Below are 25734 nucleotides of genomic sequence, written 5' to 3'. Positions count from 1 at the left end.
ACAGTGTTCTATGTAAAACATCAAACTGTGGCTAAAAAGTATTACAGTTCACTTCAAAACAGCACTCCACAGAACCTAATATAATGTGCATAGTAAGAGATAATGTTACTATGGGCAAATGTAATAAAACTTCTGGCTATTTCAATTCTTTGATTCATGTGATTCATGACAAGTTTATTGCTTAGTATGGTTTTTCTTGTAGAATATCTATGCCACAGCATTCTTGCAGTTTCTCAGATAAGCCAAAACAACTACATACTGTTAACAGTTACTTGGGTAGAATTTTGAGTTATCACTTAGGCTTTAGTTTCCCAATCAATACTGTTTCATCAAGAAAATGCTTGCTTCCCTTCTTCATTTCCTTTTGATACATGCACGTCCAGCTCCTTTTATTGCCAAGTTCTAAGAGTCACTATATATCCTACCAACTAGTATTCAGTAAATTAAGGGGGAAAAAGAAGTCATCATCACCCTGGAGGCCTTCAATCTCTGGATTATAGCGAAGTCAGAAAACACAACACTAAGGCAGATAAACTGAGTCACTCTGATGCTTCATTCTCACTGCATATCCAAACTATCACTAAGCCCCTTTGATTCTATCTCGCATGAAGCAAAAGGTCCATTTCGGTAATGTTTACTATAGTTCTCTTAGGCCGTAACAAAGAAAATAGAATAAAGTGTGTGCTTAATAAATATGAATGAGTAAATGAATCAGACTTGGAAGACATAAAGGGTAGAAGGGGAATAATAGATCAAGTCACTACACATTAAAAATTCAGGAGTTCCCATTACGGCTCAGCAGGTTAAGGACGTGAGGTAGTCTTTGTGAGGACGTAGATTCGATCCCTGGCCTCACTCAGTGGGTTAAGGATCTGGCGTAGCTGTAGGATGTGGTGTAGGTTACAGATGTGGCTTTGATCCTGCACTGCTGTGGCTATGGCATGGGCTGGCAGTTGCAGTTTCAGTTTGACTCCTAGCCTGGGAACTTGCAATACGCCACAGGTGCAGGCCTAAAAAGCCAAAAAAACAAACAAACAATCAAAAAAAAACCCACCAAAAAACAGCCGTGCTGTGGCACAAGTTCAATCCCTGGCCAGGGAACTTGCACGTGATGCTGGCATGGCCAAGAAAATTTAAAAAAGGATTCTCTTTTTTTGCACCAGGAGATTGCTGAATGAAAAGCAACAATTATACATGACAAAAGTAGAGATCCAATTAGGAAACAGAAACCACACAGCAATTTGAACTTGCAGTTTAATTTAAAGAAAATAACTATTACAGGGGATTGGAGTGATGAAGGATTGGCTAACAAAAAATAACTCTGATGCTCTGATGCTCCAAAGATTAAAGGAATGACAAATACACAGAGCATTCACTCTGGAGCTGGGACAGAACTTCCCCCAATTCCCTAGGAATGAGACGCAGACCTTGCTCAGGGCCTGGCCTCGGCTCACTGAATGTCAAAGCCGCTGTGCAGACTTGCCAGTGGATTGTGCTGGAAATCCTTCCTCTGGGATGCTGGGGAAAACCCTTCATTGGGAAATATTTCACTGGTGGACCTCCCTTCTGACACCAACTGAGGTGGGTACCAGGGAAAAATAACGCTGACACTATGCAGTGCAAGAGCCAGCCACTGGAAGTGTTCACACTGCAAGAACGGGACAGAGCCTACTGAGAAGCACACCATATCCAGGAGGAAAAACCCTCCACTTCTGCAGTGTCCCTGCAATGCCATCTACCGACGAAGTTTAAAATTGTGCCAGCTGGCAAAAGAAAAATATTTAAAGGGCCCACCTCCATATCCAGAGGGCATGCAAAAAGGGTGGATGAGGAGCTAAAAATTTTAATAACAGGCACTATTCACCCCTTTGGCTACCCAGCTTCTATATGAACTTTTCTGCACATGTTTGAAATCCCCCACAATGAAAAAAACAACAGAAACAAGGTTCCTGCAGCAGAGGCAGCTTCTCCAAAACTTAACCACAACTTATCACCCCTTTTCTAAGGAACCAATCAGAGAAAACAATCCCATTTGTTTATTTTTATTTTCATTACTCTAGGAGGTAGATCCAAAAAGATACTCCTGTGATTTATGTGAGAGTGTTCAGCCTATGTTTTCCTCTAGGAGTTTTATAGTATCTGCCTTTAAACCATTTTGAGTTTATTTTTGTGTATGGTGTTAGAGAATGTTCTAATTTCATTCTTTTACATGGTGGAGTCCAGTTTTCCTAGTGCCACTTATTAAAGAGACTGTTGCAGTTCCCATCGTGGTGCAACAGGATCAGTCTTAGGAGTGCTGGATGAAGGTTCAATCCCCGACCCAGCACAGTGGGTTAAGGATCCATCATTGCTGCAGCTGCAGCTTAGGTCAAGACTGCAGCTTGGATCTGATCCCTGGCCCAGGAATTCCATATGTCGCAGGCAGCCAAAAAAGAAGAAAAACTAAAATAAAGAGACTGTCTTTTTTTTCATTGTATTGTTTTGTTTTAGTTTTGTTTTGCTCTTGGCCATACCCACAGCATGCATAAATTCCCAGGCCAGGGATCAATCCTGTACCACAGCTGTAACCAGAGCCACAGCAGCGACAATGCTCAATAAATACTGAGCCCCCTCGTAGTTGTGGATCTTTTCGGGGGGTGGGGGTCCTTCTCCACTGTATATTCTCATCTCTTTTAAAAGTTTTTGGACAAATGAAGCCATTTAAAGTGGGAAAAATTTTTGCAAACAAAGCAATCAACAAGAGATTAATCCCCCAAATATATGAACAGTTTATGCAGCTTTATATCTACAAACAATTCAATCAAAGAATGGACACAATGGAGTTCCCATCATGTCTCTCGGTAGAAATGAATCTGACCAGCATCCATGAGGTTCAATTCCTGGCCTTGCTCATTGGGTTAAGGATCTGGCATTGCCATGAGCTGTGGTGTAAGTCACAGTCGCAGCTTGGATCCTGCATTGCTGTGGCTGTGATGTAGGCCAGCAGCTACAGCTCTGATTTGACCCCTAGCCTGGAAACCTCCATATGTCATGGGTTGGCCCTAAAAAGATTAAAAAAAAAAGGCGTAAGATCTAAATAAATATTTCTCCAAAGAAGACAGACAGACGACCAAAAAGCACATGAAAAGATACTCATCACTAATTATTAGAGAAATGAAAATCAAAACTGCAATGAGGCTTCATATCTCATACCAGTCAGAACGGCCACCATCAAAAAGCTGGAGAGTATGTGGAAAAAAGGGACCCCCCCCTACACTGTTGGTGGGAATGTAAATTGGTACAACCACTATGGAAAACAGTATGCAGGTTCCTTAAAAAACTAAATAAAGAATCACCATATGACCCAGCTACCCCAATCCTGGACATATATCCACAGAAAACCCTAATTAGAAAAGACACATGGACCCCAATGTTCACTGCAGTGCTATTTACAATAGCCAAGACTGGGAAGCAACCTAAATGTCCAGTGACAGAAGAATGGATAAAGAAGATGTGGTACATATATACAATGGAATTATTACTCGCTCATAAAAAAGAATGAAATAATGCCGCTTGTAGTAACATGGACAGACCTAGAGATTATAAGTGAAGTCACACACAGAAAGACAAAAAACATATGATATCACTTACATGTGGCATTTTAAAAACTGATACAAATAAACTTATTTACAAAGCAGAAACAGACTCACAGACTTTGAAAACAAACTTATGGTTGCCAATGGGGAAGTGGGGGAGACTGGATCAGGGGTTGGGGAAGGGCAAAGGCACACTTTTGTATATGAAATGGACCTGCTGTAGAGCACAGGGGAATCTATTCAATGTTCTGTGATAACCTATATGAGAATGGCTATCTGTGTATGCATGGCTGAATCTCTTTGCTGCAGAACAAAAATTAACACCACATGGCAAATCAACTACACTTCAGTAAGACTACACCTTTTTAAAAGAATGCAACGAGGCTATCGGTGGGGAAATTTCATAACTTCTTTCATAGTTCACAAAAGCTCTTCCTTTTCTCTAACACAAATCCTCATACAAAGAAGATTTTGTTTTGTCTCAGGAGCACTAACTAAGACACTAGATGATCTTGGTTATTATCTCAATCTAAAACCTATCACAAAGTTCCCACTGTGGCACAGCAGAAACGAATCCAACTAGTAACCATGCATGAGATTGTGGGTTTGATCCCTGGCCTTGCTGTGGCTGTGGCTAGGCTGGCAGCTATAGCTCCGAATTCGACCCCTAGCCTAGGAATCTCCATATGCCGTGGGTGTGGTTCTAAAAAGCAAAAAAAAAAAAAGTCTATCACTTTTCATTGTAGAGCTTTAAGCAAGTTACCTAATATTTCTTTACCACTAAAAAATGGGGGGGGGGGAAATCTACCTCACAGGGTAAAGGGTAAATCAATTAAGTGAAGACTAAATCAACTGCATAAAACACATAAAACCTAACCTTGCGTGTCAGTGTCAACTGCTATTATTTTATCTATAAAGATGGAGTTAGCTTATTTTCTGTCTCCCCACATAACAACACAGGGGTTTGTGTTGTTTCCTGTCTATCCCCAACACCTAGACCAGTCTCGGGCACAAAACAGGTGTTCAAAATACTTGCTTTACAAATGAAGTACTGATCATAAAGCCCTCTATACTAAAAAATACTAACGGCAACTCTTCAAAGTCCTAAAGCGGTAAAGGTTTATAGTTCAGTAACAAGAAACACCTAATGGGGGACACTTTTATATTAAAAAATGATGCCAGTCACTTCTTTAAGAAGACCAGTACCAAGGACATATTTCTGCAGTGTTTTAACTCTGGCATTCACCAATCTGCATCACCTAGTAAAATCATTCTAGAACCTAGTTTCCTCTTTTCAGGAGAAAAGAATAACTACTTCAAAGGATTTTAGAAACATTTAAAAAAAAAAAAAAAAAGATACATTCAACATCCAGGACAAAGTTTGTACCCTATTGATTTAAACAGCATGTGAATGCAACCTCTGGTTTTTCAAGTTTGAGCAATATGCAATTAGCTTTCACTGTGTACTCAACCTAGCTGAGCTTAAACTGAAAAAGCTGTTCTAAAGGGAGTTCAGAAAAGAAATGGCACAGAGTTTGTTCTATCAGCATAGAAAACTCTGTAATCCCCAAAATCTTCCAAGAGTTTATGTGAAAAGAACATAGGGTTGTGTTCTGTATCTTATAAAGGTAAAATAAAACATCTAAGATATATCTGACACACACATAAAAGACATATACATCCAATTTACAGAACTAAAAAGACTAAAAAGCACCTGATACTAGATTTAATGGTGAACACTGTGACCTTACTGATAAGACAACGACATCATTTAACAGAAGAGAAATAGTTTATTCACATTTTCACAACACTGACATCTAAATTAGAACTTAACCTCACTTAATTCCTCTTACTATTAATTCCCAACATTGAAATAAAGGTCCAGTCAAAAATTACCACAAAGTATAGGTAATAAGAACACTACTCAGAGATTTTTAGTGGTAACAAAGAACATCTCATTACTTACTACTGGCATGTAGCTGTTGGCAAAGTTCTAATTCATTCTTAAATTACAGAGACAAATAATTTTATCATTGACTCAAAATAGAAAGTAGAGACATCTAATTTTGCTTGCAGTACTGGAGCTCAATTAACAAGCAAAGTCTTTTTAAATTTCATAGCAGAACTGAAATTTACTAGCTTTGCTAAAAATAATACAAAATGATGGATTTAAAAGCCAGAATAGATCTTATCTATTATAAGCACCACCCATTTTACAGCAATTTTAAATTTCAATTCTTGAGACCTAGAGATTAAGTTTTGTGGACTTCAGTCATATATAGTCAAGATCCCAGCTGTTCTAGGGGAGCTCCAGATCCAGGGAGGTGAAGTGACTGGTTCCCCCTTGCCCTCTCCCAACAGAAACAGCCAGCCAGAGGCTGTGTAGATTAAAACTGGCTTCATCCAGTTTATGAAAATTCCCCATATCATTTGAAAATCATCTGAAATATTACTCTTTCATTTAGTACCATGTGACCTACATTATCATCTTTAGTTTTTTTAAAAAAATACTCTAGAGATCACAAGTTCCTAGTTCTGCTCCCTTTCCACAGTCTTCTTACAGGAGCAGCAGGATCAAACAGGAGGCGGGACGGTGGTACATAATAGATGCCACCATTCCTTTAAGTCTTTACTGGAAAATCTTAGGCTGTGACACTACTACTAGCTTACACAAGAGGAAAACACAAACTAAGTTACTGACAGCAGGGATGATGAATCACCCAACTTGAGTTAAAATGAAACAAAAGTACACCAATAACTATGCTGTATCTTAAGCACCATGGAGTCTTTTTCCTAAAATTGTATCTTCCTTCCCCAGTTTTACATTTATTTTGGAACATATTTCAATAAATCTGATATGCATTTCAAGGCACTGTTTTGAGTTTAGATGAACTTGAGCGTCTCTTTGACCACACACTCTACACTTGGTAACTTACTAGTTACCTACACTTAACAAACACTTCATACGATATGGTTTTTAAATGCTTTCAATAAAACACCTTAACATTTCTAATCCAGCCCCCAAACCCTCTACTTTACTAACCAACACGAGTAGGAAAATGACCTTAAACAGATATAAATACGGCAAACGGAGAGGACCATCACTACTCAGGACGCCTAAGTGGCTTCTCCCGGGTGGGGGAGTGCAGGGAAGACTCTCATAAACCTGAGGTGTACTGGACAAGTCAAGAGCGATTGCTCACGTTTTCCGCATTCAGCAACCCTCGGTAATGCTCATCCCAGAGAACCTCAGCATTTCTCCGTGGCATGCAAACCTCCAACTGTTCAAGGAAAATGGACCAGGCTATGCAGCTCGGGGGGTCGGACGGGGGGCAAGAAACCGCCGCTCACAACTGAAATCGGAGCAATGGGTGTATTTGCGGAATGGACTTCTTAGGAAGGTCTCCTAAGACAAAGGGCTGCGAGTCGGGAACCATTCCTTAGCTGGGCGTGGGATCGAACCGCCCCAGGCCCGCATCCCCAGCAGCCGGGAACCAGAGCCGAGACCGCGCCGCCCACACTCCGGAAGTGTTCGGAGACCACCCCCCAACGCGTCCAGGGCTGACCCTCTCCCCGACCCGTACGCGCTCGGCCCCAGCCCCTACCCTGGTGATTGAACAGTCTCCATATCCTGGTGAAGAGAATTCCCATTCTCGGGCAGCGGACCCCCCTCCAGCCACCCGGGCCTCCTGGCCTCCCCCAGCTCAGGCTCAAGGGGAGGAAAGAGACGCGCCGGAGCCTCCGTCTCTGCCGCTGCTGCTCCCGCGCTGGCCGCCGGCCCGCTTCCTAGGAACCGGAGGGAGGCCGCAGCCCAGGTCGCCCTCCCGTGCGCGAGGCCCCGCCGCTGCCGCCGCGGCTCTCGCCTGGCTCGCGGACATCGCCGCCGCGTTGTCTGCGACGAGCCTCGCGGGCCACCGTCCTCCCCCAGCTCCTCTCGGGCGGCTGCGGCGGCGGCGCCCAGGCGGGCGGGGGAGGCGAGGGGCGGGGCGAAGCGGACGGGAAGGCGCAGGCGCACGGCTGGAGGGGCGTGGCCTGGAGAAGGGCGCCTGCCCGGCCCCAGCTGATCTGAGAAAACCAGGCGACCTGTAGGCGGCGGGACGAGCCCGGGGATCCAAGCGCGCAGGGTGCTGGTTGGGGCTGCTGGCTCTCGTCTGCTTGCGTGGGCGTCTCAGCGAGCTTTGTTTTTCTCTGCATTTCTTCCACAGAGCCATAATGTGAACATGTTATTGAGTGCACATCCCCAACCCTGCGTTCACACCGCACCCAAGTACCACGTCCCGGCCTTCATAAGCGCGGCATTCCTGCAGGGTCTTTGAGAGAAGCTCAGCACCTTTATCTCTGAAACTTTTAGGCCTGAACACCCAGCAGGGTGACCTTACCTAGGCAGTCGCTTTAGGGCTATTCTGTACCTCAAGGCTATTCCCTCTCCAATCTTCCTCCCCTTTCAGGCCAATGTTGTCCGAAACAAGATCAAGTCACTCCCATGTTTTCAGGCCAATCTTGTCCGATCTTGATCGAGTCACTCCCATGTTTAAAATTGTTTAGTGGCCACTAGAGCTATTTGAGCAGTAAAATCCAAATGCTTTAGATACGCATTGTTCTCCACAGTTTGGCTTCAGCCGTCCTTTCCAGCTGTAACTCCCATCATTCCAAGCTGGTTAAATAGGTGGTCAAATGTTCTGTCTGCTCTTTTAGGCTTCTTGCCTGAACACTTTGAACAGCTGTGCCACATACTATGCAAGAGTCACACTGTTTCATCAACCCTCTGCTGTGGGATACTTAGTTGAAAACTAGAATATAAGCGAATAATTAGGTAACTTGATATCAGAGTTCTTGTTTCAGGTGTTATTTTTTGGCTAGGCAAGTTACTTAACCTCTCTTTGCCTCCACTTTTTATATGTAAAAGCAGAGGGTTTGTTGCTGAGGTCTTTCTTTGATTCTGGACCATCTGATGCCTGTAGTAATTAGTCTCCACTCTTGTTAGAGGCAAAGGTGGGAAAAAAGAAACCAAGGTTGTTCTCTTCCACAAAGAAACCAGAAACAGCTCGAATCCCTTCTCTTCTCCTTAACTTTGGTAAAAAGGAAGAGAAAGAAAAAAGTGGGGGAACTGTAAAAGATATTTTGAACAGCTCCTGCCTACACACCCACTCATCTGCAAGAGCTAAGGAAATTAGAACCAGCAATAAACTATACTTTTCCACCCCACTTCTAGCCATACACTATCTCTTCTCAATATATACAAAATACCTCATTTGAGTAAGAACTCAAGACAATCTACATTTTTTCTTAGTCGTCTTGAGCTAGAAAACTTGTACCTGTAAAGCAAAGGGCAGCATTGAGGACAGAAACGTGTCTCTTTTTAAACAATTGTTCAGGAAAACGTCCTTTGTTTTCCTTTGGGACTTATGGTTAAAAAGCCTTTATGAAGGGAAAGAAAATTGCTATATTAATCCATTTTAACTTGTGGATTGTTGTGTTTGTAGTTACATAATAAAGTACTCTCTAGGCTATTTAGAAAAACAATATTGTTTGCATAATCAATTTACATTAACCCTCTAATAATTCCATTCTTGTACACTACAAGTAATGCTTTTGGCAGCTCTAAAACTTTTTGCAAACTCTCCACACATCTCTGTCAATTTATTAAATGGATGTCATATCCACATTAACTTGTGAAGTTTGGGCTTCATATTTTATAATCTTCATTAAAGAGATGGTCTTATAGATTATTTTCTTTTAAAAATCTTTTTTTTTTTTTTTTCTTTTTTTAGGACTGCACCTACTGCATAGGGAAGTTTCCAGGCTAGGAGTCGAATCAGAGCTGCAGCTGCTGACCTACACCACGCCACAGCAATGTGGGATCCTTAACCCACTGAGCAAGGCCAGGGATTGAACCCACATCCTCATGGATACTCGTTGGGTTTATAACCTGCTGAGCCAGAATGGGAACTCCCTCTGAGATAATTTTCCAAGTGTCTCTCAAAAAGTAAAATTAAATAAAGGGAAAAAAAGGGTGAAATACAAATTTGGAACTACAATAGAAGTAATTGAGAACGTTTATTGACTAGTATGAAGCTATTTATAAAAACAGACTCATAAGACTTTTGAAAGACACAAGAATGTATGCATGTATTTGTGACTGGGTCATCTTGCTGTACAGCAGAAAATTGACAGAACACAGTAAACCACATATAATGGAAAAAATAAAAATCATTATAAAAAAAACTTTTCAAAGACTAATTTATTCATGACTATAGTGTTGTGCAAAATGTCATTGGAGAGACTTCTGCTTCCACTTATAAGGGAGCAGGATGGTCTAGAATTGATCTCCTACTGAACCAGGAGGGAAGAGAGCAAGGCCCAACCTTTAAAAGAATGACATAGCCATGGAGGATAAGATAAAAGCTGGCTAGAACTAATTAGGCCCAATATGGCAGAAGGTTTGACTTCCAGTAGACCTGGAGCCTCATTATATGCTCACTGTAATATATCAGCTAAATGACACACCTATAGGTACCATGACAGTTCTGAGGCCAACTATAAAAGGCTCAAAAGTGGACAGTGGCTCAGTACCCAGAAATCCCTGTCCCTTCCCATTCCTTAGCCTAGTCCTTCACACTCTTTAGCCTGTGAAATTACCCAGCCTATAAGAATGAATGACCCCATATTTCGGGCACTCTCTCAACTTTTGAGACAACTGCATTCTGTCTATGGAATGTGTATCTTCCAGGCTGCTCTTGTCTTCTGAGATGGTCCATACTCTCTCAATGAATCTACTTCTCACCAATTGCTTTGCCTGTCACTGAATTCCTTCTGTGCTGAGACATAAAGAACCTGAACCTCAGTAAGTCCTGAGGCCAGGTATGCGACTTTAATGAAAAGGCAGTAGGGGAGTTCCCAATGTGGTGCAATGAGATCTGGTGTCTCTGTAGTGCCAGGATGCAGGTTTGATTCCCAGCCTGCACAATGGGTTAAAGGATCCAGTGTTGCTGCAGCTGTGGTATGGGTTTCAACTGTGGCTCAGATCTGCTCCCTGGCCTGTAAACTCCACATGCGGTAGAGTGGCCAAAAAAAAAAAAAGCCAGTGGGTTCAAGCCCCAATTTGGGTTTTTGCTGCCTTCAAGCCCCTGTCCATGGGTCCACATCCCAATATGAATTGTGTGGTTTTATTACCACAATAAATAGGAAATTGGACAAAGTATAGAAAACAGCTATTTTCAAACATTGGTCAATACCAAGCGCAAGACTGTGATCCCTTGATAAAAGACACCAATGAAGTTTTATTGTGTGGATTTTCTGCCTAGAGGCAATTCCAGTCAGCTACAAGAGGGAGGAGGAACTTAAATGAGTCTCTTCATTTGAAGACAGAGATCAGCATTCCAAGAGATCAAGGCATTCCAAGAGATCAAGCATTCCAAGAGATCAAGGCAACTAGAACTGGTGAAGCAGAGTGATTGAAAAGATGGAATTATCCAGAGAAAATCTCCAGAAAACTACGTAAGTTGACTGTTATACAGTCTTGACTGCATAACAATCCATACATGTGTAATAGAAAACCAGTATGGAACCCCATGAGTCTAGCCAGTAACAACTGAGGGGAAAAAGCCAGTACCAGGGAGCTGTAAAACAAGTATTCCCAGAGTTTACAAAGGGCCAAAAATAATTTGTGTTCCCTTTAGCCAGTGTGAAGAGAACACACAGAATATATGGGACATTGAGTAGACATGCCAGAGAGCTTAGAAGAGGAGCTAAATTTTCCTAAGGATGTCTCACTCTAGACCTGTCCTTTAAGTGGCTTAAAAACAAACCTTGAAAGGATCAAACTCACAGTTGCTTAGCTGCTTATCAAAACAAATGGAACCTTCTTCAAAGATGGAGACGACAAGATCAAATCATGCACATGGAACTTTTACAATATCCTAAATTCAATATAAAAAATTAGTGGACATACAAAAAAACCTGAAAATGTGACATATAGCCATAAGAAAAATCACTCTACAGAAACAGACCCAGGCACAGAGGAATTAAGTGATTACCCCAAACTCACAGCAAGTTACTGCTGGATCTAGGCTTTGAACCCAGACAAGTGTTAGAGGCCACAGTCTAAAAACTATGCTAATCTGCATGCTTTATGACAGGACAAACAAGATGTTTCTCTCTACAACTTATTAGTAGAGATGTACTGATGAAGCAAAAGGTGGCTTTAGGCATAGGGCCAGGTTGATGGAGTGATTGCAGTGAGCTGCAATTCTCCCAGTTGGGAGTTGCAGGTTGTGGCTCGAAATGCGTTGATAGTTGGGGCAGCCTTATATGGCACATCTCTAGTAATTGAGGTAGCATTCGCTCAGTCAACATCTACTGTATTTCAGGCATTGTTTTCTATGCTTCAGATGATTACCAGCTTAAAAGCATTTAATATATGTATTTTTAGATAAAAAGTATTTTAGAGATGGGAGTTCCCATTGTGGATCAGTGGTGATGAACCTGACTAGTACACATGAGGATGCAGGTTCAATCCCTGGCCTTGCTCAGTGGGTTAAGGATATGGCGTTGCCATGAGCTATGGTGTAGATCACAGATGTGGGTCACAACTGGTGGGTTGCTGTGGCTGTGATGTAGGCTGGCAGCTGCAGCTCCAATTTGACCTCTAGCTTGGGAACTTTCATATGCTGCGGGTAGGGCCTTAAAGACAAAAAAAAAAAAAAAAAAAAAAACAAAAAACAAAAAACTTTAGAGAGAAAGGTTACAATGAGCTTTGGTTACTTTGTTTTAGTTGGGTCTAACAAACCTATTTTCCATGGTGGGGGAGAGGGTGGAGTCAGATGGGTCAAATGTGATAATGCTTGTGAAATAACTTGGATATAATAATTCACTATATAATCCTAATGGAGTAATAATAAGCAATAATGGACACATTTCTTTTGAACTTCTTGTGCATTGTGATGAGAGAAAAGCCAAATGCTGATTGAGTCATAGTACTGGGCACAAATCATAAGCTATGTGTCATCCATGGAATTCTAACTTCCATGGAATTCTAACAGGTACAGGATACGTTTGGAAATGTCTGATATTCAGTAAAGTAATTATTGTTTCTTGTGAAGAATATGGTTGACCTAATTTATTCTTCCATATTGTATTCAATCCTGTTTCACATGTATATTGTAATATGTTCTTTTTTCTTTTCTTTTTTTTGTCTTTTTGTCTTTTTAGGGCCACACGAGCGGCATATGGAGGTTCCCAGGCTAGGGCTCTAATTGGAGCTATAACTGTCGGCCTATGCCAGGGCCATAGCGACTCCAGATCTGAGCCACGTCTGCGACCTATACCACAGCTCATGGCAACGCCGGATCCTTAACCCACTGAGTGAGGCCAGGGATCGAACCTGCAACCTCATGGTTCCTAGTCGGATTCGTTTCTGCTGTGCCACGACAGGAACTCCTGTAACATGTTCTATTTCATGTGTGTGCATGTATTTAACTACAAGCTCTTTCCTATTTCCTAAGGAAGGGAGGCCCAAGCCTTTAAATACGTCTTTTGTGATCATTCATAGCACCTAGCTGAGTATTAAGGAAATAGTTGTTTAATTGAATCTATGTTTTGAGGGCAAATGTTTAGACTTATTTTTCTTATAAAAAAATGTAGGAATAGGGAGTTCCCTGGTAGTCTAGTGGTTAGGACTCAGCACTTCCACCACTGTGGCCCAGGTTCAGTCTGAACTCGGTCAGTTCCCTGATCTGGGAACTGAGATCCTACATCAACCCACTGCATGCCGTGGCCAAAAAAAAAAAAAAAAAAAAAAGTACAGGAATTCACCTATTGATTTCCAATACATCTTTAGTATATCTCTAGAAAAATGTAAAGGAGAGATATAACGCTGGTTTCAGTGTTTTTTTTCATTTATTATATAAAAGAAAAAAATTAATGCAGTTGGTTTGTACACATTTAAATTCCATAAAACAAATTCATAGAAATTAGGATACTATATGCATGCACTCTGCATTTTCTTTGTTAAATGTTTTGGTTCACAAAAATAACAACACGTTTTTTGTCTTTAAAGCCGCTGAAGCCGAGGGAGAACATAACATGCAGCACTGAACACATTTGCATAGTACATTTTACCCAGCATGCCTTGTAGAATGCTACACATTTACCTACATGAGGAAAATAAAAGGGGTAAATCGTCAACATAACCAAAACTTAAAGAAAGGAAAATAATACTGGATCAAGGCATTCTTTCTTTTGCACTTTGTAGCTGGAGATACAGCAATTGCTTGGGATATCAACAGCTCTTAGAATAGTAGGGGAAATTTTTTACATCAATTTGCCATATTTATTTTTAGTATTAATACGTTTATCTCTTTTTCCCTCCCGCCACCCTTTCAAAAAAAACAGCTAATGGCGTTAACTTATGTTTCAAAATAGTATTCAGTACAAAACAAATTGAAGAATCCCTAAATACTTTTTTTAGTTATCGTTGGGACATCTTTGTTTATCATTCTGACTGTAGGCTGTGAAAAATATAAAACATTTCAAACATATCCAAAATTCAGAGAAGCCCTTTGGGCTCAGTTGCTGTTACTTTCTGTAGTTGAAGGAGAAGAAATAAGAACGGTAAATATAGTATGAGTCTTATCACAAAATAAAATTTAATAAGTTTTACGGAAGGGAATAAAATAAAATAAATTACATCCACAGACTGCAAGGCTATGAAGTAAATTGCTGGAAAAGTATCAAGCAGCAAGTTAAAAAGATGGCAAATGAAATAAATCTGATAAAACTTAGAACTAAATCTAAATACTTTTTAAAAATACAACTGCCAAATTTAACAGTGGATTTTTAAAGTTTGTGCTATAACAAATGTGCTTCTTTCTCCTCAATCTATTTTTATATTATTGGCAAAATATATATCTTTTATAATTTTGTACTGTACAATATATATTTTTGCTACATTATTTATTTTTCTACTGCTAATGCAGATTAGAAAGAATAACATAGATTATTTTGGCAATAAAATGCTTTCATTTAATAATGTCCCAGAAAATATTGTAAGGCATATGAAAAATAGTATGCAACAATATAGCATTAATGATCCTGCATCTTTAAATACATCCCTTATGCATACAGAATTCACACTGATTTCAGTTAAAGATGTGTGAAAGTGGCATGCAAATTGAGCAAGAGTGGCCCCTACCTAAATATAGACATAGCCATTGGTTGAGAAATTTAAGTGTTCAAAACATAGCCAAGAACACTTACAAAGTATTAAAAAGCTAGAGGCCAGCCACTTTTGGTTCCTAGATAGTTCTCATTTTAACTCTTTATAATTTTCAAAGAGGAAGCATCAGTGTATTCCCCCCAACACTCTAAAGACATAAGTAGCATTTTCTACCATCCTCCTGCAAACATTTTACACATATCCAAAGAAACAAAGGAGAATTTCATATGTAACTATGACTCCCTCAAACTTGTTGCTATTCACTCTATGTATATGTTTTTTATGGCAAATGGGAATCACAGCCCTTAGTCAAGATTATCTGATGAAATATTTTCTAGTCCTCTCATAATGTCCCTTAACTACATGAAACATTTTGTATGAAGCCATCCACAAGTAGAGAGAGATATACGAGGATGAATTTCATGAGAAAGTTCATTTTAATAAAAAAGAAAACTTTTAAGAAGTAATTTTTGAATGCTGTAGTTCTGTCTGCCCATATAAGCCAATTTTACTGTTTTGCCTAACTTCACTGCTTAAGTCAACAACAAAAAAGTTCTCCTTGTTGTCTGTCTGACAACTATTGTATTGAGTGATTTAATCATGATTATTAATTTTAAAAAAGAGGACTGTTCTCTGCCTTATAGACACAGCTTGAGTAACTTAATAACAGTTACAGCATTAACAATATTTAAAGATATGAGGAACTAAGGAAATAAATTTTATTACATAATTTCCTATGTTTTCAGCCATAAAGTTACTTAAAGATGAGTTTTATATAATTCATAAAGAAAAGAACATGCAACAGTGTCCTGAAAGACAGAAATACAGGGAGAAATACTGAAGAAATAAGGGGTACATTCCCATTTATTTGAAACATCAATATGAAGTTTGTTCCAATGTCATGGGTGTCCAAGATAATCTACTCAGTAAATGGCTCAGTGTCCACAGAAGTCAAGGATCAGCAGAATTTGAATTTGCAAGCCAGGTGCACTTAAACATCAAGTCTCTGAATCTACTCAGACTTATAGCTAGCTAGATGTTATAACAATCTGCACACAAAAGCAACTTCCTTGCAGTTGTTTTTTTTCTCTACGACTATTGACTATTGACTCATTAAATGTTTACCTTGCCTCCTGATAAACCGTGAACCAATTCAAAGAAAACTTTATTGACATGGAAGAAATGAATGGGTGACAAGAGCATCTTGGCAACAGTTTAAAATCTAAAGGGAAAGTATCATTTAACAATTTATGCATTTAGCTTTGCAGCAAGGTTAGCAGTAAGAGGAGTAAATTCACTGCGTATTTGAAGTGTCTTTCTCTTTAAAGACAAATTGTCTTCTCTAGAGAAGAGGTAGTATAAATTTCAATATATAGGGCAATTTTATAGTGGCATTACGTTGTTTTCATTTTTAAGCAAATACCAAAATAAATTGTGCAACTAAGAAAATACACTAGCATGAAAATTAAGGTTGCCTGGAAACATTCTTCACTGACATCCTGGGTCTCAACAACATTTTATGATATGTTCATTCAAGGAGTTTAAATTTGCAAACCATCTTTTGGCATGATTTCCTTCTCTCCCTCCCTTTTACTACCCTAGCTTCCTATTATGAATTTTAAGGCCCCCACACAAAAGACAAGTTCAAGTATGCAGGTATGAAAAGAGGTTAACATTCCAAAAATACATTTTGCAAACAACAATAATAATTAAAGCAATTAACAAATTATTCAAAGGGAATGAATAATTTTCTCAGAATTTGTTTTATATTTAAAAAATTCATTTCATTAAGAACTAGGTGCAATGACATATTGTCACATAGTTAAGACTCTCTTATAAGGAAAAACAATCAGTCTGAATTGTTAATTCAATTTTCTTTCCAATAGAACTGTATAAAGATAAGAGAGAATCATCAGTCATTTATAAACATGTATAAGTGTTGCTTTAAATATTGGAGTAAACAAGATAACATTGTTGATTATAATACTAGAGTCACATTATAGCCTTGAGAATTAACATCAGAACTGACAAACTGCATTCCTTTTTTTCCAAGACTACATTTCCACATTGTCACATGAGTCTATACTGTTACATGTTTGCTGACTGAAATTACAGAATATGTAATTTATATATTCAGAAATTATATATGCTGAAATTACAGAATATGTGGTTTATACAAGTTAAAATAATCTCAAAACATTATAAGACTTGTTTTTCCTGCTTATCATCTGCTATTTTTAAATGAAATTAGTTAAAAACAAAGTATTTATGGAATATGTATTTTCCAAAGGTGCTTGATGTGCTTGGCAAAAATAAAACTTTTCATTTAGTATATATCTGCTTTGTAGTACATTTACACAATAAACTCTAAGGCTTAAGAAAGAAAGGAAAATGCATATCCCTTATTCATTTGGAAAAGATAACTTATTACAAAAGGAAGGGGAAAGAATATGACAAATCAAAGGAAAAATTTAAATCTATTCATCAAGAAAATATACATTATACCCTTTCCGAGATTGACAGCCTTTGAATAAGAATGCAAAGCAAAATACGTATGGACACTTGATGGTAAGGAAAGATTGGTTTTGTGCACAGATGTTGAATGGACCTCTCTTTTTTTCAGCATGACATGGAAGACACAGAAAGTTGGCTTTGAGAAGCCTTTAAAAACAAGAGATTTATAAAAGTTGAAAGAATATGGTAATCTTGCTGAGTAGGAAATATATGTAAATGTTGTTACAGCTACCTGCCATAAAATGTAAATATCTTAAAGTAGGTAAATGACCAGATTGCTAATGCTACTACAGAAAAAGCGGACCAGCTCTCTAGTCTAAGTTTAAACACCTTGGTGCACTCTTTGCAATTAAATACTTTAATGCGCACAAACAAGAAACCAGTAAAGCATATAGAAAAATGTTTTGGCTAATGTTTTCTTTCTCATGCAAATATGTGCTATACATGTAATAAATATATTTGTTTGCTGGAAAATGTTTTTCTGTGCTCTAACAAAGAATTCAATAATGGCAGGTTGTGTTTATTAAAATGCCTAATGGATATAGCTCCTTTAAATGTCTTAACTGAAAGTTTTGTAAGCATCACTAGATGACAAAAGAACCTCACAAGCCAGTATCACATGTTAACTTTTAGAATTCACTGAGCCCACAGTTTTAAATTGTATTAAATATTTGAGATAACTTACATAATTATAGGCATCCTTATTATCAGCTAAACAGGTTCATAATGGGGTTTGCAGAGTGAACAACAGGAGGGGAGGTAGTGTGGGGCGTCATAATGAAGTTCAAGAGATATATGACTAGGGAGTTCCCTGTGGTCTAGTGGTTAGGACTTGGCGCTTTCACCACTGCAGCCTGGGTTCAATCCCTGGTCTGGGAACTGAGTTCCCACATCAAGCCATTGTACCTCGTGGCCAAAAAAAAGATATATAACTAATCAAAAATATGGAACTCATATCCATGGTCAGGAAAATTATTTAACTGGTGCATACTTTGAGAGCCTAAACATTGAAAGGCTTGGATGGGGGAAATAACAGAAAATAAATTACTACTGTTTTCAGAAAAAATAGGCTTCATGACATGTACTAGCAGAAAAGGATTTTTATGCCTGATTCCACTGGGCCTTTAGAAAAAATGGACTCTTAGCAACAAGGGACTTTTCCTAAAGACATTTGTATATTGCATAAAAGGCTGAATTTCAATAATTTCTTGGATTCGGGAATCTAAGGCTTCCTTGATCATAAAAGACATAAGGTCACCGATTCCATAATTCTAGCCACTGGAAAAACTGTGAAGACTTAATAGGTAAAGAGGAGTGTTCATTAGAAATAAGGCAGTTCAATCTTCAAATTCTTTATAATTCTCTGCAACAAAAATGATATAATTTTAGTGAACAAATCTATTCTGAATCTATGAATTTATATTTTGAATGCAAGCTTTTAAATTGGTTTTCACAATTGTTCAATTAATCGTTTTGTATAAACACAGTGTTCAATATCAAAATTCAGTATGTCCATGTAAATAAAAAATCCTTAGCATGATTATAAAGAGTTTGGTGGAGGGTTAGAACATTCTGATATTCAAAGACAGAGACTGAGTGAAGCAATGGAAAGATATTCAATTGTGCTGGCGGGAAACATGGAACCCACGTATGCAGTAAGTGGGATAGATGAAATCCTGTCTGGAAATGTTTAGCCTTGCACATCAGAGGATCTGTGCCCATCTTTACTGTCTGACTTCAGATTCCTGGGTGTATGTAGTTGTGCTCAGATTGATTAAAGGGAAAACACCCCATTTTCCTTCTCACATAACCAGCTATGATTGGGCTTCTCTGTTCTCTCTCACTGCTAAAGAAATTTTTAATTTTTTTCCAACCTCAAACAAGCTAACAGTTGTGACTGAACAAAGAGCAAAACACTTTGAATACAACAGCTATGCCAGGAAATAAATAAAAATATTAAAATCTGAGGAGACTGTAGAATTTCTGCATTAATTAGAGTTGGGTTTTTTTTTTTGGCACTATCAATACATTTGGTAAGTTTGAAATGCCATTCTGGCAACATTAACATATATTAAAATGTTTATACATCCAACTTTAAGTGTAAATTTAGCTTCCAGCAAAGAAATACCATAGCTGGTTTTGGCTTCTATTGGTATTTTGATTTTCTTACTAATTGATTTTTTTCAGATTTTTTTAAATTGATTGCAACATGCTCAAGTAGACTTTCTAGTCGATTCACCCAAATTCCAACAGGAATTGGTTTATAAATTGGTTCCAACTGGAACTGGTCATTTGGAATTTCCAGCATGGGAAATTATTTTATATGTGCCTTGATAAGTACCCTAAATTACAAATTGATGTGTCTAAATCTAATGAAGAAAACAAAAGGTACTGTCATGTAAATGTTGCACTTAAAAATATCTATATGATTGGGCATCTAATATCCATCTAGACCGAAGGGCATAATGTACATTTTTTTTTTTTTTTTTTGCCCCTTCTTAGCATCAATGCCAGCAGCCCACAAGCACAGTCAATACTGTGCTGACTTGCCAAGATGATTGGTTGGATCCTAGCAGTGCTATGGCAAATTGTCAACAGATGAATTTTTTGTTTGTTTCTGCAGACTCAAAGCCTATGTCGAGAGTCATGGCTGTATCCCCCGGGCGATCCTCGGTTCCTGTGGGGTTTGTAAGTGTCCTGGTAGGAATCAGGGTAATCTTCTTCCACCAGAGGGTAGTGATCTCGGCTATGCTGGGAACTGGAAGACAAGCGGTTCCTACTCTTTCGCGCCCTTTCATTGTGATAATTTTCATCGGCGGTCATTAGACTTCGTCGTTCAATTGGTGAGTTCTCTGTGGAGTGGTTGCCGTGCCTCATGCGTTGACTCTAAAAACATCAGATGGTTCACTGGTTAAATCGCATCAGTTTCATTCATCGAGAACACATATGTACAACAATAGGATCTGTACAATAAGATGCTAAGTATCGGACTAATAAAACATTTTGATGTACAAATGGTCTGCTTGGAATATCTGGTCTTATGTATTTGGGACACAGTATGCAGAGATGCTAAAGTGCTGACAGTTTATGAATTTAATTCCATAATGCTGCATAATTATGCTTCCCTATTAAAAATACAGAATTGAAAGCTAACTGCTGAATGGAACTTATTATATTTAGGAGGCCTAATAATTCCACTTCTATTGCAAAAATGAGGTTACTTTACTATTGGGAAATAAAGTTCAGAATAACATCTTTTATTTTCTTCCTCTCTTGAAATGATAAAACTTTCTCCTCCTTAAAATCATACACTTTATTTAGCTACATATTGCTTATACCTTTTAAAAGCATTTTAATATAATTATGATTGTCCTACCCATAAAATCATGTGTTTGTTTCTGCATCCCACATAAATGTAAGACTCAGCAATATTCTCTCCAAAATGTGTATGATAATCACAGAGCTAGCTAATTGATTCATTTACAGTTCTTGCTTCCTCAACTGAAATGTCCTGCAAAAACAATCTTCATATACAAATTAAATTCTTCTAATGCCATTAATTGAAACTACAATCTTCAGATACTTACTTGCGTGCTAAAAAAAATTCTATTAACATTTTCCCTTAAATCACAGGAAAATATGTTATCATAGCTGTGTCTACATGGTTAGGTAGGTCACCTCAGTTAAAAAACAGGAGCCTGATAAAACCAAGGACCCAGAATCATTTCCTTTAAAGGACACTCACCTTCACACAATAGGAAACTCATTTGACAGTCAAAGCCTCTGCTTTAACCCCAACCAGGGGCCTAGTAATTAAATGCCCACGGTTAACAGGAGAACTAGGTCACAGGATAAAGGGCACCACATTAACTTGAGTGAAATTGGAAGAACCACTCTAAGCGGAAGTCTTGGATGTGATAAGTCAGGAGTGTTACAGTCAGAAACAAAATGTAACATTTCATTTCTGCCTACATTACAGAAACATATTGCTTCATGCATCCATTTCCCATCCTACAATGTACAACACGGTGTCAACCCCAACTAGTCAGTGGAAGTGCACACTCAGATCAGCACATAGGCTGTGAAAGAAAGAGTCCTGGTGCACGCATATACACCAAATATCGTAACAGCATCTTTCCTGAGTTCCCATTGTGGTGCAGCGGAAATGAATCCAACTAGCATCTATGAGGATGCAGGTTTGATCCCTGGCCTTGCTCAGTGGGGTTGAGAATCTGGCGTTGCCATGAGCTGTGGTTTAGTTCACAGACTGTGACAGCTGTGGCATAAGCTGGCAGCTGCAGCTCCTATTCGACCCCTAGCCCGGGAACTTCCATATGCTGCAAGTGTGGCCTTAAAAAGCAAAAAACAAAACAAAAACCAAAAAACAAAACAAAAAAACAAGAACCGCAAAAAGCAATAATAATAATAATAATAATAGCACATTTCCCAAGTTGGAACATGTCCAACATCAAAAGCTATTCATTTATATTGCAGTTTTTGGCTTGCAAACACACCATTTTTTAAAAGAGTAATATCAGGGTTTTTTTGTCTTTTTTTTTTGAAGGGCCACAGGCATAGCATATGGAAGTTCCCAGGCTAGGGGTCAGATCAGCAATGCCAGATCTGAGCCATGTCTGTGACCTACACAGCAGCTCACGGCAACCCCAGATCTCTAACCCACTGAGTGAGGCCAGGGATCAAGCTTACATCCTCATGGGTACTGTTTGTGTTCGTTACCGCTGAGACGTGACAGGAACTCCAAGAATAATGTAGTTATAACACCATTTCAGAGAGTTGCCAGAGCAGATGACCAAAATGGCCCCTCTGACTCCCAAGAAAACTCAAGAATCTGTCACTGTTCCAAACAAGGTGACTCTATTTGTGTGCACATTCTTTTTTCTTTTTTGGCCACCCCAAGACATATGGAGTTCTGGAGCCAGGGGTCAGATCTGAGCTGCAGTTGCAACCTGAGCTGCAGCTGCAGCAATGCCAGATCCTTAACTGACTGTGCTGGGGCCAGGGATTGAACCTGCAACCCAGTGCTCTCAAGACACCGCTAATCCTGTTGTGCCACAGCGGAACTCTTTGTGTGCACGTTCTTTTTGGACAATCTAGCAGACAAGTCTGTAGAGTTGGATTAGGGAAGGGCAGCCATAAGGTCCATCTGTCTCAGATATCTTAGCTGCCTCTGTGCCTGACAGTGCCACCACTGTATAATCCTTAGGAAGGGACTTGGAGAGGTAATGGACAATTGCATAGGAGGTAGTAAGTTTCTGAGCAGGGTTTAGACATAGGAGGAATTAATGCACCTAAGTAAAAGCCATTACAAATGAACAAAACAAATGAACTTTGCTCATTTTCATTATGAATGAGCAAAATTCTAAAGAAAAGGCCACTCTCTGGGTAGCTCTGTCTGGGGTAGACCATGGTTAGGTAATATTTCAGATTTTTTCTTTTTGACCACACCCACTCATGTAGAAGCTCCTGGGCCAAGGATCAAACCAGCACCACAGCAGTGACTAAAGCCAGAGCAGTGACAATGCCAGATTCTTAACCCACTGTGCCACAAGGGAGCTCCCCAGCTTTTCAAATATAGTAATGCACAGGTTTCTCTCTTCAGATGAAGGACAATCTTGGACTCCATCTCAATCAAGTTTCCTGTAGAATCTTGAATGTAAGGTTGTAAATGTAAGGTTGAAAAAGCACAAGTAAAAAGTGACACCACCTGTAACCCAGAAATGGCTGTGGGATATGGCGAGAGTGCTGTTGAGCCCAAATTCCTTCCCAGCAGCGGGGTCATGGGGGTGCTGCTGGCCGTGTGAGTGGCACGCCAGTAGGCCTCCAGGTACTCTCCCAGATGTTCACACGCATCCTCCAGCTGGTTTTCATCTAGTATAACATCAAACATCTCCTGCAGATGACAAGAAAAATCCACTTTATTTGGGCTTTAGGTTTTAGGCAATGAAATCTAAAAATTCCACTTCATGCACATAATGGTGTTGCTAATGTCAAGTAGCAAATACCAAACTTGAGGGGCTGTACTGGGAGTGAAGAACTATACGGTTCATCACGTACAAATTCGGACAGTGACATAAGAATGGGAAAGCTCGTTAAATATTTGGATCTTTCGTTATTTAGAAAAAAAAGATGAGGTAAAGGTATTCTAAGTAGATTAGAGTGAAAACATATAGGTATTCACCTCTTTGATCCATATATTCCTATAGGATTATACTTACTGAATATATATTTTAATATATTATATAAAAGTTTTGAATTATACTTACTTCAGTATATGAGAGAAGGAAGTCAGTGGCACTGAAAGAGGTGGTCTAAAAATATTTCAATAACAACTATATCACAGAATAAACATTTCATCTTCCAAAGAAACTATGTTGGAAGAAATAATATTTACTTGATCATTTTTATTTTTTGTTTGTTTTTTTGTTTGTTTGTCTTTTTACAGCCACACCCAAGGCATATGGAAGTTCCTGGGCTAGGGGTTGAATCAGACCTGCAGCTGCCGGCCTATACCACCGCCACAGCGATGCCGGATCCAAGCCGCATCTGTGACCTACACCAGAGTTGACGGCAACCATGGATCCTTTAACCCATTTAGCGAGGCCAGGAATCTGAGCCATGTCTGAGACCTACACCACAACACTGGATTCTCAACCCACTGAGTGGGGCCAGGGATCGAACCCACAGCCTCACAGATACTAGTCGGGTTCGTAACCCACTGAGCCACGATGGGAATTCCCTACTTGAGCATTTTTAGAATGTTTGTGAAAATGATGTTATCTGTTTCATGATAAAACAACATGGAAGGTTTAGGAATAATAGAAAACCACATTACAGTGATTCTACTACCAGAAGATCATTGTGTGAAATGATTAAAAAAGAACAAGGACAAGGAATATCAGATTGCAGTGGTGCGGTGGGGTGAGGGGAAGTTCATGCAGGAAGTTTGTGGTGTCCATGTTTCTGTCAATAAGAACTTTGTCCAAAACCTGTCCTATAATCAGGAACTTGCTCTTTTCCCCAAAGGAGCAGAATGGGCTCTCTGCCACTGCAGTGTTGTTGGGAACACAGAATATACCCAGGAACCAGATTCCCTGGAGGGACAAACAGCAAACTGTGGCATCTCATAAAGAGAAAAGCCATAGGTAAGTGAAAGCACACCCCCAACTTTCAGAACTGAATCCACACCTTTCCACTTATTCCACTTCTACCACCCCTGCTACTTTTACAAGTTCATTTTACCAAAATAAGACTCTCCCAGTAATGAATCAAATATAGGGTTACTGCCATCCACACTGATGCTGCAGCTGGATTGTAGGCTTATAGCAATTGCATGACTCGGAGTTGGTGGTGGGTCAGCTGACTCACTCCCATAAGAGTGAGGGTTCCCTGAAGCAGAAGTCACCATGGAAACAATCTCTCTCCCAACATTTACTCTTTGAATGTTTTCATTACATCAATCTTGACTGACATTTTGACCCTAATTTGCAAAGCAGTTTGAAAATCCTTGGAGCAGTGAGAAATGTTTAGCAAGTAGGAAAGGAATATGCTGAATTCAGTCTGAATCAACTGGTCTTTGCGAAGACTCAGCCAGTTCAACTCCTGTTGAAACCTTTCCCCCCCAAGAACACTTATTAGTTGATTTCAGATAGGTTTTTGCATGTTTACTCATTCATAAAATATTTATTTGGTTACCTGCTCTGTGCCAGGCATTGTGGGTATACCGTGGCAAAGAAAACAGACATCACCCCTATGCTTAAGAAGGACCCAGACAGCAGGGAGAGACAAGTATAAAAATCCACAGTACTTTCTGTTACTCCAGGACTTTAATTCAGAATAAGAGACTGAGCTAGTGAATGTTCAGAGATGTAGCTTAAAGTTCTGGATTTAGAAGGAGACCCAGAGAAACATGTGAAAATCAAACTTATGAGGGAGGGAAAATTATGAGTAAGTCAAAGAATTCTCTCTGGAGAGGGAAGAGAATAAAACAGATAAAGAGGTACAAAGACACAAAGGAAGAAAGAGACCATCTGGCTCACGAAAGAATGGGAAAACAGCTAGTTCCTAGAGTGTCAATAGCTAGTTCCTACAGTGTCAAAGAATGGGGAAACAGCTAGTTCCTAGCACTCCAGGCTAAAATTGTTCACAATTCCTAGACTGTATTTGATGTGGAGCCTGTTGTTTACGTAGTGTTATTTACGTTAACTGTAGCTAGTTCCTACAATAAATCCTCTTTCCTCTAAAGCAAGTCAAGGGAGTGTCTGTCTCTTCCAATCAAAAGACCCCTTCTTGCATTAATCTAAGTTGTCAACGGTTACAAATATAGAATCTGAGAAATGTCCCTAATGCTCTGATAGAAACATTGCATCCTCTGATAGACTGCAGTGCTAACTTGAGTGGAACAAGAACAGT

At 39.3% G+C, this 25734-nt stretch overlaps 2 protein-coding genes across 2 annotated transcripts in view; both read right to left on the bottom strand.

The window, feature by feature from the left end:
- Positions 1-7564, bottom strand: part of ARL5A (ADP ribosylation factor like GTPase 5A) — a 30965-nt gene extending 23401 nt beyond the window's left edge. The window contains exon 1 of the mRNA XM_021076258.1: positions 7181-7564. Within this exon, the coding sequence (XP_020931917.1) occupies positions 7181-7226 (46 nt within the window). The 5' untranslated portion in view covers positions 7227-7564. The remainder of the gene's footprint in view (positions 1-7180) is intronic.
- CACNB4 (calcium voltage-gated channel auxiliary subunit beta 4) overlaps positions 19798-25734 on the bottom strand; it is a gene marked incomplete at its 5' end in the record, with an annotated part of 52891 nt that continues 46954 nt past the window's right edge. Inside the window, 2 exon segments of the mRNA NM_213750.1 lie at positions 19798-20190; positions 23030-23215. Of these exon segments, the coding sequence (NP_998915.1) occupies positions 19930-20190; positions 23030-23215 (447 nt within the window).

Source organism: Sus scrofa, chromosome 15 (genome assembly GCF_000003025.6).
Source record: "Sus scrofa isolate TJ Tabasco breed Duroc chromosome 15, Sscrofa11.1, whole genome shotgun sequence".
Classification (NCBI taxonomy): Eukaryota; Metazoa; Chordata; class Mammalia; order Artiodactyla; family Suidae; genus Sus; species Sus scrofa.
This window is presented reverse-complemented; position numbering and strand designations above follow the sequence as displayed.